The 14,201-nt window shown below is 40.8% G+C and overlaps 1 protein-coding gene across 1 annotated transcript; it reads right to left on the bottom strand.

The window, feature by feature from the left end:
- Positions 1-2: 2 nt before the first annotated feature.
- On the bottom strand, positions 3-4,421 carry LOC126912991 (putative nuclease HARBI1). The gene is made up of 2 exons (XM_050707626.1): positions 2,963-4,421; positions 3-2,481 (listed from the first exon to the last, which is right to left on the bottom strand). The coding sequence occupies exons 1-2, from the start codon at positions 3,223-3,225 to the stop codon at positions 1,983-1,985; spliced, it is 762 nt and encodes a 253-aa protein (XP_050563583.1). The 5' UTR covers positions 3,226-4,421; the 3' UTR covers positions 3-1,982.
- Between the last annotated feature and the right edge of the window lie 9,780 nt (positions 4,422-14,201).

Here is a 14,201-nt window from a genome sequence, read left to right as displayed (position 1 = left end):
AAATGCGTTTATTGTGTTAACAACTACCTATTTTACATAGTCCTCTTTTCATTTTTCAAATTACTACTACACATTCCACATTTCTGTTCTAAATTGTTATAACGATATCCCTTATATTATATATTATATATATTATAATCCTAGTTTGTACCATTGGGAAATAATACATACAAAGAATTATATTTCTAAGGATTAGATTAAAACTACTTACTAACGAGTGTTTTTAAAAAAACTATAATAAATTAATTATTATGTTATCGGCTTACTCACGTATCGTTTTGACGAGGAACTCGACTAGTTTCAAGCCATGCTAGAGGCTCATATTCATGAGCAGCATTACGCAACACACGACGCGGCGATTGTCGCACTGCTACTGGCGATTCGAGCTACGCGCCCATCGCGCCCTCTGCCTGGAATCGCGCGTACTATCCGGCGCGCGCGACGATGTTGGCTCGTTAGACTCGCTCGCCGGCGGCTGCGCAGGTGTTGGGTTCGATTCTCGGGTCGACGCAAAAACGGTGTTACATACCGCGCTTACTGTGTCACACTCCAGACCCGCAACATTGTAGGCTGACGCTGAGGCTGAGTTTAGGTGTCCCACGAATTCAACTTAAAATTAAACTCGGTGCACGGTAGCATTCAGTTCACCACTGAGGAGGAAAAGGAAGGAATGTTGCCGTTCTTAGACGTGCTCGTGAGACGTGAAACAGACGGCCGCCTGTCACACACGGTTTACCGTAAACCGACACACACAGACCGGTACCTACGAGCCGACTCACACCATCATCCCTCCCACCTTGCCTCTGTTCCCCGTACTTTAATCAACCGGGCACTGAACCTGTGTGATCCCCAGTACATTGACGCGGAACTTGATCACCTTAAACAGGTACTGGAAACAAATGGGTACAACTGGCGCCAATGTACTCGACTGGCGAGTTCATCATGTAAAAGACAACCGGCAGTTGCGGAGCGGACTCCAGCATTCTTACCATATGTGAAAGGAGTAACCGACACCATCGGACACCTGTTACGCCGAAGATACAGCATCAGGACGATCTTCCGCCCACCCGGTCAATTACGGAACTTATTACGCTCGCCTAAGGATAAGGATCCACTGGCAGTTCCCGGGGTATACATGATACCGTGCGACTGTGGCTCGAGTTACATCGGGGAAACTCGCCGCAACATCACAACCAGACTCAAGGAACACATACGCAGTGTGAAGAACATGGACACTCATACATCGGCAGTAGCCGAGCATGCTTGTAGCGCGGGCACGACTCACTTTCCTCCGTTTCGACAAGGTCTCCGTACTAGCGAGGGAGAAATACTTCGTACCACGGAAAGTACGTGAGGCCATCGAAATAAGTCGTCGTCCCAACTTCAACAGAGACGGTGGCTGGGCATTACCTCCTGCCTGGAAGCCAAGTCTGCAATCTGCGTCAGCCTACAATGTTGCGGGTCTGGAGTGTGACACAGTAAGCGCGGTATGTAACACCGTTTTTGCGTCGACCCGAGAATCGAACCCAACACCTGCGCAGCCGCCGGCGAGCGAGTCTAACGAGCCAACATCGTCGCGCGCGCCGGATAGTACGCGCGATTCCAGGCAGAGGGCGCGATGGGCGCGTAGCTCGAATCGCCAGTAGCAGTGCGACAATCGCCGCGTCGTGTGTTGCGTAATGCTGCTCATGAATATGAGCCTCTAGCATGGCTTGAAACTAGTCGAGTTCCTCGTCAAAACGATACGTGAGTAAGCCGATAACATAATAATTAATTTAGTATGTCTCACGAAAGTTACAATAAAATCAACTGTATAATATATATAATATTATGGGTTTTAAATAGTGAAGTTTACAATTTTATTTTATTATATAGATACTATTCTGTGATAATTGGATTTTCGTGCGAGTTTAGAAGAGAGCTAAAATAAGTTGTGATCAGTTCACCTCTGTATTGCTGATCAATTTCAGAAAATGGAAGTATTATATTACTTTCCCTTTAATACTATCTGGAACACTTTCACAAGTAGGTAAATCTTCCCTATTCATAATACATATATTATGTAATATGGCCGTGCTCACAATTATAGGTTGCACATTTTCTAGTTTTATCCTAAGCTGAGAGCCTATGCATGGAAATCTCCTCTTCCAAACACCAAAAGTTCGTTCCACGACATTCCTTGTCCTTATCTGACTCTCATTATACAATTTTTCGGCAGCTGTTCGAGGATCAGCCAGAGGTGTTAGTAAATATTGTTTAAGGCCATAGCCTCGTTCGCCCAAAAGACAACACCAGCCAAGCTGTCCAGAGTTCATCAAATGTTTAACCTGGCTATTATTAAAAATAGTGCTGTCGTGTACTGAGCCTGGCCATCTTGCAACGATATTCCTAATTTTTAGATCGGCATCAGCAACCACTTGGACATTGATAGAAAAGACATCTTTTCTATTTCTATACAATTCCGCATTTTCACCACCTGTAATAAATATACATTAAGTAATAATTAAATAAAACATACATTAAGTACCTTATTTTGGAGTATTATTATAGCATAATTACTATCATCTGAATATTATTAACCTGGACTTATAATACGTGTTAGCGATGGTGAAGCGGCCCGCCCGTCAATATAATAATTTAATATTATTTTAATTAATATAATTAATTAATAATTTAATTAATACCTATTGTAACAAATGTAAAAGTTTTATTGTACTTTATTATTGTATTGATACCCCTTGTATGATTCTATTATGATTATTAAATATCTGTGGTGCATCAGCGCGGTGTGACCAATCACGTGCGGTCACTTAGTTTTCGATGTCGCCCGCACGGCGGCGTGCGGGCGCTTGCTTGTTCGACACGGCCCGCGCCCCTCCGACCAGTTCGCATCCGACCGACACCGCGGAAATACGCGCGCGAGTGACCGCGCGCCCGCGCATCCCGCCGCGCTGAGTCTCACCCAGTTTCAATTTTCAAACGATCTTCATTTTCTCGCACCCCATCCGCCACAATACGTATATGTGTACAATCAATTGCTCCCACAACACTCGGAAATTTTGCAATGGAATAGAACTTGGCTACAACTTCCTTAATTTCGGCTGGAGTATGTGGCATCGTAATTAAATAGTTTAATTTAGTGCTTATCACTCTTGACACCAAGTGTATTATCTTACATGCTGCTGATTTTGAGATTCCAAAGAAATCACCAGAGCACTGTTGCATAGTACCGGTAGCATAAAATCTTAAAGTAAGGAGAATTTGTTCTAGTGGGCTGATGGCATGATTCCTAAAACAAAAAGAATTTAGGTAAATAACTAGTAATTAATTGAAAGGAACCAGTCAGTAGCAAAAAATACTATAAAATAGTTAATTACTCACCTGTGGTGGGAGTTTTTAAGTAACATCCTATTAAATTTTAACCACATCACTATTGCTTTTGAGAGACGATAACGTTGACAAACACCAAGATCATCCCAGGTATTCAAAGGAGGGTTTCTTTGTCTAAATATTTTTGGCCTTCTCATCAATACATATTCAGTAAAAAAATCATCGTCTGATGAACTTTCCGACTCACTGTCAAAGTATCTAATAATGTTCAAATCCATGATAAGTCCGTAATAATAAAACTGAAATAACTATGTATTTGAATGTTGTCACAATAAAGGTAATACGTTTTGAAGTTTCGGCGTGTTGAAATCAGCTGTAATGGCGTCGTTTAACTATCCGCCATCTTGCTAACCGCTCAACTTTGGGTGGTTATTGTTTTTAACTAATAGTTATTTGTTTGACTATTGGTCAAGCTAACTATTGATCGAAAAACGCTTTGCTAAGATATTTGACTAATAGTTATTATTTTTAACCATTAGTCCAGTTAACTATGGATCAAAAAACCGGCCCTAAGTCAATGTTAGTGTAATCAATGAGTTAATAGAAGACACAAAGAAAAATTATTTAAGAGAAGAAAAACAATGGGAAAATTAAATAATTGAAATAGGGAAGACAAAATTAATCCCTATATTTGATGTTCCGCATTTAATAAAAGGAATGAGAAATAATTTGCTCACCAAAGATTAGAAATATTATGATTTTGAAGAGGAGGTAAAAAATTTGTTAAATGGGACTATTACAAGTTAACGTAGAAGCTGACAAATCCTATGGAGAGTTAAAATGCCTGCCAAAAATAACAGACGAGCATATTTATGTGGAAAAAATGAGGAAAATGAAAGTGAAATCAGCAGCCCAAATTTTAGCCACACAAAGGCTGCGACTGCGGGACATCTTGTGGCAAGAGGAGAAATTCCAGCAGAATGCCAAAATCTGGTAAAATTTACCAAATTAATAGATAATCTTTTTTATTCCCTAAATTGTAATACATTCCATGTACCTGATGGTCAAAATGTATAAAGTGTGTGTACGAAGAAATAGTTTGCACCATGGTTTGTGGAAGACTGCTATAAAAGTTTTAAATTCAGTAAAATTTGTTAAAAAAAAATTTAAGATAATAACAAAATCCGTTTAATTGAAACAAAAGCACCATCTGTTAAAACTTAATACGCACAATTGAGGGAATACAACAAATATGGATATTATTGTCTCAAACGTATTCATTTGATGCTATGCTAACTCGTAATTTTAACTTGGACCCACTAGATAATTTCTTTGGGAATATCAGAAGTTATGGGGCGAGAAATACGGTACCAGACACAGTGGCATTTGAAGGGGCCTTTAAGTCCCTATTAATAAATAATTTTAACTAGAAAAGACGAAGACAATTGCTTGCGAAATCTAGATTTTTTTTTAAAGAAATGTCGGTTTTGCGCAGTCAACTTCTGATATTCCCAGCCGAATTGATGAGGAGGAGCCACAATTTTCTGAAAACACAGAAGATGAAATTGTGGTACTTTTTATTAATTTAGATACGTCTGTGAATGATGTTGCTCAGGGCAATTATTATGTGTGTGGGTGGGTCCTGAACAGATGTATTAAAAATATTTGCAAAAGCTGCAAAGATTGTAAAAAAAATATGTATGGCGACCCTGAGAGCACATCAAATAAATATACAGGGTGTCCAGTGGCAGATTTCAAACTTTGAACACACATAATTTCTGAACGCAATACGTTAGAGGGCTGCAGAAGACGTGTTTAGAAACGCAAACATTGCGGATTTTTTTGTAACTATGGAAAAGTGGAATGGAGGGCACCGCGCTTTCGCCTTCGAGGCGTACATTTCAAGTGGATTTTCGCTGACTGAAGCTCGCCGTCGATTTAATAATCGTTACGGTATTCGTCGATTACGTGAAGGACCATCGGTTAATCTCATTCAGTCATGGGTAGCAAAGTTCAGGACTACAGGATCAACATTAAATAGACCCAGTTTAGGACCTACACCATCGGTAGCCACGGAAGAAAATATCGAGCGTGTTATGATTTCTGTAATTGAAAATCCCCGATTATCACTGCGTGTTTGTTCATCGATATTGGGAATTCCAAAATCAACTTTACAGATTATAATGCGTAAAAAACTCAAGTTTCATCCTTATAAAATACAAATCGTGCAAGATTTACAAGATTCTGACTTTGAATTAAGAAAAACTTACGCAGAGGTAATGTTGTTAAGATTTCCTACTGCTACGCGAATGAGCAACATATTCTTTAGTGACGAAGTCCACTTTTACATCGGAGGATATGCAAATAAGCAGAATTTCCGTTACTGGGATGTCCACTCTCTCTCTAGTCGTTTCCCTCACTGCTGAGGATTGTGACTCCGTTTGATTTTTTCGACCAGCTGCCACCATCGGTTGCGTTCCGTTGCTTGGTGAAGAGCAGCGCTGATAGGCATCTCAAGCTGTTTGGAGATTTGGTCTGACCACCGATTGGGGCTTCTTCCTCTAGGCCTTTTTCCCTTCACCTTCCTTGTTACTATCAGACGCTCTAGATTGTTACCATCCCTGCGTGCAACGTGGCCAAAGTATTGCATTATGCGTCGCAGGCAGATCGCAGACAGACGCTGTGTCTTCTCCAGCTTCAGCTGTTTCAGTATCGAGACGTTTGTACGGTGGGCTGTCCATGGTATTCTCAGCATGCGGCGCCAACACCACATTTCAAAGGCGTCGATTCTCTTTCTGTCAGCCGCCTTGATTGTCCACGTCTCAACACCGTAGAGGGCAATGGGAAAGACAAGAGTGCGAACGAGGTGTACTTTGATTCGATTTGTGATGTTTCTAATGATGGGATGGGATGGGGGATGTCCACAACCCAAGACAAATGCATCAAGAGCCTTTACATAAGCCTAAAGTAACAGTCTGGTGTGCCATGTCTGCATCTGCAATCGTAGGGCCTTATTTTTTTGAAAATGAACATGGCCAAACTGTAACTGTGAATTCGGACAGATATGCCCAGATGTTAACTGATTTTTTCAGACTAGAACTTCAAAATAGTCCTTCTGTTAACCGAAACACATGGTTTCAGCAGGATGGGGCCACAGCTCATACTGCTAACGTGTCCATGAATGCAGTGCAGCAGTTATTCCCTGAAAAAAACATATCCCGAAACGGTACCATACCGTGGCCACCTAGGTCACCCGATTTAAGCCCATGTGATTTTTTCTTATGGGGATACTTAAAATCCGTGGTTTACAAAACAAATCCGAGCACTGTGACACAACTTAAAGAAAATATTCGAGCCGAAGTAAGCAGAATTCCCCAGTCGCTCTGTAAACGCGTTTTTGAAAACATGCGTGCTAGACTCGAAGAGTGTGTAAGACTCGAAGGTCGACATTTGGAGAACGTAATTTTTAAAAAATGAAATCCGCATTAATAATTTATAAATTAAAATAAACGTGGGTTGTATTAGAGCTTTAGTTTTTTTGTAACAATTTTTCAAACATTGAAATCTGCCACTGGACACCCAGTATAAGGGCCAAAGAGTATAAAAAAAATAAAAAATCTTTAATATATCCATCAAAAGCTATGGAAAAATGTTTTGTTCAAATTCAAAATTTTGTAATAGATATTTTGAAGAAAGATGTTCCTAAAAAGGATTAAAACAAAAAATTAAAATGTTTACCGACATATTTGTGGATTATCCCTTTAATTGTGATAAACACAATATACAGTTTTAGGGAACAGAGAGTAAAGTTCCCTAAGAAAAGGAGGATCCTCCGACCAGGCGAGGTGATCGTGCCTGGCGGGCTTTCTGCCCTACTGTTGTTCGTTGGGATTTTCTATCCGTGTTAATTCGCATGTAAACTTCGTATGTGCGATGCAGGATATTTGTGACGTCATCCGTTGATTTGCTTGTCGATAGTCTATGTGCGACTACTGTCATCTGTCACTTGTCAGAGTGTCGCCACAACACTTCCCCCAAGACCGGAGGTCGAACCTGTTGAGACGGCTGTCGATGCTTAAGATAAGCGGTGCCAGAACCAGTGTAGAATGTCCCTAGTTCCAGTGAGTCTGAACTGTGCCGCTGGATACCCAGTGAGTCGGGTGAGCGGTGCAGGGTGATACTCCGGTGAGTCGGAGTAGTGAGGCTCGCAGTGTCCCACGGTGAGTCGGGGAATAGATGCTGCGAGGGTAGGTGCGTAGTGGCTGGCGTCTGCGTTGACGGGAGGAAGGCGTCCTCAGACCGTGTGCAGAGAGTGCTGTGCCTAGACGCTGATGAGGCCGTAGGGAAGAACCAGGCTGCATATCTTCGATGTAGCGTGTGGTGGTCCCTGATGAGGCCGAGGATGCTGGTTGGCTGCGACTTGATTACCGCTCAGCGGAGAAGTGATGGGTGAGGGAGATGGCGATGAGGATGACGGTGCTGATCTGCTCCGTGAAGGTTGCTTTCAATCACGTCGGGGTCACCACTTTAGGGAACAGAGAGTAAAGTTCCCTAAGAAAAGGAGGATCCTCCGACCAGGCGAGGTGATCGTGCCTGGCGGGCTTTCTGCCCTACTGTTGTTCGTTGGGATTTTCTATCCGTGTTAATTCGCATGTAAACTTCGTATGTGCGATGCAGGATATTTGTGACGTCATCCGTTGATTTGCTTGTCGATAGTCTATGTGCGACTACTGTCATCTGTCACTTGTTAGAGTGTCGCCACACCGTTAAAAAATTATTTTGAAAATACAGTAATTCATGTACTTGTATACAGTTGGTGCCGTTCAATTAACCGTATTTTGTCTGGCAAAATAACATATCATGGTGAGGACGAAATAAAAACAGCGATACAAGCGTATAAAAATAAACACAAATATGGAATAAATAAATAATAATATTAATATTGAAATAATAATATAATAATATAATATAATAATCTACCTCACTCTTGCCTTAATCGGCTGGTTTGAGTGGAGATTCGCAAGAGTGGAGTTGCCTTCAGCTCCACTTGGGGGAAGGACGTATCCCAGTAAGATGCTGGTAGGGGTCTTGACCGTACTTCCGGGATTGCTCTGATAGCCGTGGGATGCCTCCCCTTCCTCAAGCAGCTCAACGGATGTTGCTTCCCTTGTCGCTACATGCTAGCGGCCGTTTTCGGGGGCCCACTATTGAGTTTGCGAGTCACCCCCTGCCTGTTTATCCGTATTTTTCAATATTGGTCAGGGGCAGGGGCCATAGTCCCCATAGTTAACCGGTTAACTATTCCACAGCCACCCACACCCATATCCCTATCATTTCCTTTTACCATATCTCACAATAGTCCTGCATCAACCGGGGATTGTCCTTTGGTGTACTTCCATATTGCAGACAGGGATAATCGCCGGCTGATGTCCCCTTACATTTAGATTAAAATTGTTCAACGGGCCTCTGCGAGTTGGCTTCGGCCCCTCGTACGCCTTCCAAAGGTCCGGGACCCTGTGGTCCCGTGATTATGTAAAGAACATACATAATAATATAATTATTGAACATCAAAGAAACTACATACATTAAATTACAAAAAGCGGCTATACTAAATACGTGTCGTATTGTTAGGAAATTCATGCAGATAGATGAAAATGAAATTTCAGCAGCACCACCACCACCACCGCCCCAAACCACAGAACCCATAGATAACCACAGACCACCAGCAACTACAGAAACCGAATAATATCCTTTATATGTATGTCCTTTACTTGGCGCGCGCCCGTAAAGGACATTAAAACCGGCCTCAGAGCCGAGAGCAAATAAGATTGCCAAAAAAAATAATAATATGTCCGCAAGGCAGCTTGTGGCGAGCTGTTGGGCAGTGGCGACCCCACGGACCTGACTCCCGGGAGAGGCCCTACTTTTTAACTCCGGTTAGTATTCGTGACTATCCGGAGTGGCCTCTCCTACCTCACTCTTGCCTTAATCGGCTGGTTTGAGTGGAGATTCGCAAGAGTGGAGTTGCCTTCAGCTCCACTTGGGGGAAGGACGTATCCCAGTAAGATGCTGGTAGGGGTCTTGACCGTACTTCCGGGATTGCTCTGATAGCCGTGGGATGCCCTCCCTTCCTCAAGCAGCTCAACGTATGTTGCTTCCCTTGTCGCTACATGCTAGCGGCCGTTTCCGGGGGCCCACTATTGAGTTTGCGAGTCACCCCCTGCCTGTTTATCCGTATTTTTCAATATTGGTCAGGGGCAGGGGCCATAGTCCCCATAGTTAACCGGTTAACTATTCCACAGCCACCCACACCCATATCCCTATCATTTCCTTTTACCATATCTCACAATAGTCCTGCATCAACCGGGGATTGTCCTTTGGTGTACTTCCATAGTGCATACAGGGATAATCGCCGGCTGATGTCCCCTTACATTTAGATTAAAATTGTTCAACGGGCCTCTGCGAGTTGGCTTCGGCCCCTCGTACGCCTTCCAAAGGTCCGGGACCCTGTGGTCCCGTGATGAATAAAGAACAAACATAATAATAATAATATCGTTCCGGCTAGCTGTGTGCTTACGGTTGGGTGCTCCCTGTGTCTCTCCGCATTGTTGCCACTGTGGAGAAAGAGTCGATGGCTCGGGACACCATGGTCTTTCATGTCGTAGAAGTGCAGGCCGCATAAGTCGTCATGCCAGCATCAACGACATTATTCGTCGTGCTCTCGCCTCAGCCGGCGTACCAGCCGTATTAGAACCTAATGGTTTGGTACGTGATGATGGCAAGAGACCAGATGGTATGTCGTTGCTGCCTTGGAAGATGGGTAGGCCTTTGGTGTGGGACGCTACGTGTGTAGACATCCTTGCGCCATCTCACCTTCTAAGTACTGCTGCATGCGCTGGTGCGGCTGCTTCGGCGGCAGAGGACCTCAAGCGGCGCAAATATTCTAACTTAGTTGGCAATTATTGTTTTGAGCCGTTTGGGGTCGAAACACTTGGGCCATGGGGTCCTGGTGCACATTCTCTATATAAAGAAATTGCACATAAGCTGTTCGACTCTACGCGTGACTAGAAGGCTGGCTATTTCTTCGGTCAAAAGATAAGCATTGCCATACAACGTGGCAATGCGGCCAGTCTTCTGGGAACGTTCCCCAATGACAGCGATGCGGACGAGTACTTCGACGCCTAACCACACCTAACCACGCCTATTGCCTTTATTTTAGTTTTAAGTTAGTTTTTATTCCTTATTTTTTTGGTATTTTTAAGTTGTAAATAATGTGTTAGTTTAGATTAATAATTATTCCTAGCTACTTAATTTTATGTACATACATTGTGGAAAGCAAAGAAAATATCTTACTTTTATGATCAAACGAAAGATAAACTAAGGTAGGTACTACTTTGTCTATCTGTCTTAATATTGAAATAATATTGTACAGTACAAAATAATTGTCTCTGATTATTACAAAACAATCAAAATCAATTATCTTCTAAAATCCCGTACCATTGTCAAAATTTACAATTCAATGTTAAATAATGTAAGTTTTAACTACATAAATAAATTGTAAAATAAAATTTGTTTTTGTTTTTGTATTCACTCACTTTCTGAAAGTTATGCTTAGATTTCAGCTTCTTACTATTTTACTGTATTTAAGTTGATAAGATTTTACTTAACTTTCTTTCTTAAAATAGTAAGAAGTGTATAATAGTAAGAAGTGCCTGTAGCTATAGGCGCTATATAGCTATGCATATCGTAAGTTTGTGGAGGACGATAATAGATGGCGCTGTTTTTCAGACCAATTGACATTAGCGGTCTTCAAAAGATTCCGCGAGCGGGCCCTCTATACCCGATATATTATTTTACTCTATGGGGTAGACTATGTTGTTACCACAACAGAAAACGAACCTCAGCAGGAGCAGACAGCGGAAGCAGATCTTTTAATAACATGCACAAATGCAAATGGCGAAAAGCTTAAAAGAACTGCTATTGGTCCACATGCAAGATTTAATAGATGGAAAGCAATTACAATAGAAGAATTAAAAGTCTTTATTGGTTTGATTCTACTGATGGGAGTCATTAAATTAAATAGACTGGCTGATTACTGGAGCAAACATTATTTATTAAATTTAAATTTTGGCAAGTACATGTCAAGAAACAGGTTTCTTTTTATTTTAAGAACATTCAATGTGCAAACATTACCAGGGCACCAAAGCATAAACAAAATATTTCCATTAAGTGTCGTGCGTGCATATTATAACGTCAACATTTGACTAAAGTGAACTAGTTCTTTCTCCACACACGAGAAAGAAAATGGAATACGCATTATTCGAATTTGTAGAATCCGACAATATGGAAGCTAATATTTCAAGAAAGCGGTGTCGTATGGAGCTACGTGCTGGATGTAACCCTTTTGATTTAGACGATACGGAGTTTGTTAAAAGGTACCGTCTCACAAAACAGCTGACACATAATATGAGTGATGATTTGAGGCCTTTGATGAAAACTCCTAAAAAATCTACAGACTTATCAGTTGAAACAAAGGTATGTTTTATGACTTAGTCTTATGGTCAACAAATCAGTTACAGTTACTGCTCAAATTCAATAGGTACCTTGACTCATGTTTAAATACACTTTTTTCCGGGTATTGATTGCGTTAGTATTTTATGCCACAAGATCGTACCAACGCCCTACAGGCAGTAGTCTGTGCTATAGCTTAGAACAAAAGTAAGGGAATCATAACTGAACATTTTAAGTAGGCTTCTGCTTTTGAAGACACACTATGCAGTTCAATAGATTTTTAATTTACTCGTATAGTAATTTAAAGAGTTTGATTTACATATTGATAGATGGCGCTGGTCTCAAAATATTCTTTGGTTTGGTTTAAACATAAGTTCCATTTTACTCAGATTTAGTTAAATTGACAACTTCTTTTTTTGCATGTTTAAATATTTAAGGAGTTGAGACAGCTTTTAAATAAACCATTATATTATACGACCTAAGTTTTCATGAATAAGATTATTCAATAAAATAACTATAATGTTTTTTAATGTTTTAAATTTAAATAAAAGGGGAAAAAGGAACGCAACTCGCGTAAGTTTCAAAATAATCTAATGTCAAAATTAGTCCGTTTTTTCTCTTTCCGAGTGAATGGATGCGCTTCGATTTATTTGTGGATTGTTCTTAACGATTTGGCTTGTATGGACACTGACGATTCTGCTTCTGAACATTGACCTGGAAAAGTATTGGATACCGACGACACCGCTTCATCTGATTGACCTTTTGTAAGGCGGGAGGGAGTGTCAGACTCTTACTGACTAAAAACCACCCCGTTCCTTTTCCTGCTTTGAGCCGGAGCCCTAGGGACCTAGAGCAGTGTAGTGTATTGCCTTCACCACTCACCAGGATAATATCACGGGCTTCACTGCACCCAGGAATCAATGAAAACTTATTTAAAGAGTTAGAAAAGAAAGTGAAAAAAATTAAAGCATCAGAAAAGTTATGCATATTACTTTTTGATGAAGTTGCACTTACCCCACACTTTGACTATAATAAAAGGACCGATTATGTGAGTGGTTTTGTTAATAATGACACTACAACGTTGGAAAAAATTACTCAGTAAAGTATTTGAAAAACTGATACTTACTCAGATGCTGCGTCACTTTAACATGAATTCTATCTTTCATGATCAACAATACGGGTTTACCAAAGGACGCTCTACTACTGACGCGGGGGTAGCTCTGATTAAACGGATTTTCGCCTCGTGGGAAGAAGCACAGGACGCTATCGGAATATTTTGTGACCTTTCGAAGGCATTTGACTGTGTTGAGCATGGGACTTTGTTGCTGAAGCTAGAACACTACGGCATTCGAGGGGTATCGCTAAATCTATTGAAGTCATACCTTCAGGATAGGCAACTTAAAGTTCAAATAAACAAAGTAAACTCACATGGGGCTAGCGTATCTATGGGTGTACCTCAGGGATCAATACTAGATCCATTCCTATTTTCGGCATATATAAATGACTTGCCCCATTTATTCAAAAATGAACCTCAAATGGTATTATTTGCTGATGACACATCACTAGTTTTTAAAATAAACAGACGAACAAATAATTATGACGACGTAAATGATGCTCTAATGAAGGTTCAAAATTGGTTTACAGTCAATAACTTAGTCTTAAACGATAAAAAGACAAAATGTATTAGATTTGTTTTGCCAAATGTTAAAAGTAATAAATGTGACATATTATTGAATCGTGAAAAATTAGAATTTGTAAAAGAGACTACTTTCCTGGGAATCACCGTAGACGACAAATTGCAATGGGGTCCTCACATTACATCTCTAGCGGGACGATTAAGCTCTGCAGCTTATGCTGTCTGGAAAATCCGACAATTTACCGACATAGACACGGCAAGACTAGTGTACTACAGTTGCTTCCATAGCATCATGTCGTACGGCATTTTGCTGTGGGGACAGGCTGCTGACATTGAGTCTATTTTTATTTTACAAAAGCGCGCCGTCAGAGCTATCTACAATCTTGGTCGTCGCGAATCTCTCAGGGAAAAGTTTAAGGAGATCAATATTATGACCGTTCCATGTCAATTTATCTATGAAAACATTATGTATGTTAGGAAAAATCTAAACTTGTTTGACAAAGTGTCTGACAGACACAATTATGAAACTAGACATAAGGATAGATTGAGCCAGCCATTCTTTAGATTGTCAAAAATAAGTAAGTCGTTCATGGGATTCGGTGTTAAATGTTATAACAAAATTCCAGAGGAAATAAAACACCTAAATGAAAGACAATTTAAATAATGTATTAAAAAAACGATGTGTAGATTAGCATACTACAAATTGAATGATTATATAGAGGAT

This window comes from Spodoptera frugiperda, unplaced genomic scaffold (assembly GCF_023101765.2).
Source record: "Spodoptera frugiperda isolate SF20-4 unplaced genomic scaffold, AGI-APGP_CSIRO_Sfru_2.0 tig00001167_1, whole genome shotgun sequence".
NCBI classification, from domain to species: Eukaryota; Metazoa; Arthropoda; class Insecta; order Lepidoptera; family Noctuidae; genus Spodoptera; species Spodoptera frugiperda.
The sequence above is the reverse complement of the archived record's forward strand: the minus strand, read 5'-3'. Positions and strand labels throughout refer to the sequence as shown.

Bases quoted from the DNA above. Each gene is read 5' to 3' on its own strand.
- LOC126912991 (XM_050707626.1), bottom strand. From the start codon at position 3,225: ATGCAACAGTGCTCTGGTGATTTCTTTGGAATCTCAAAATCAGCAGCA. The intron at 2,482-2,962 runs GTGAGACTCAGC...ATGTATATTTAT, and splicing joins CGTTTGAAAATTGAAACTGG to TACAGGTGGTGAAAATGCGG.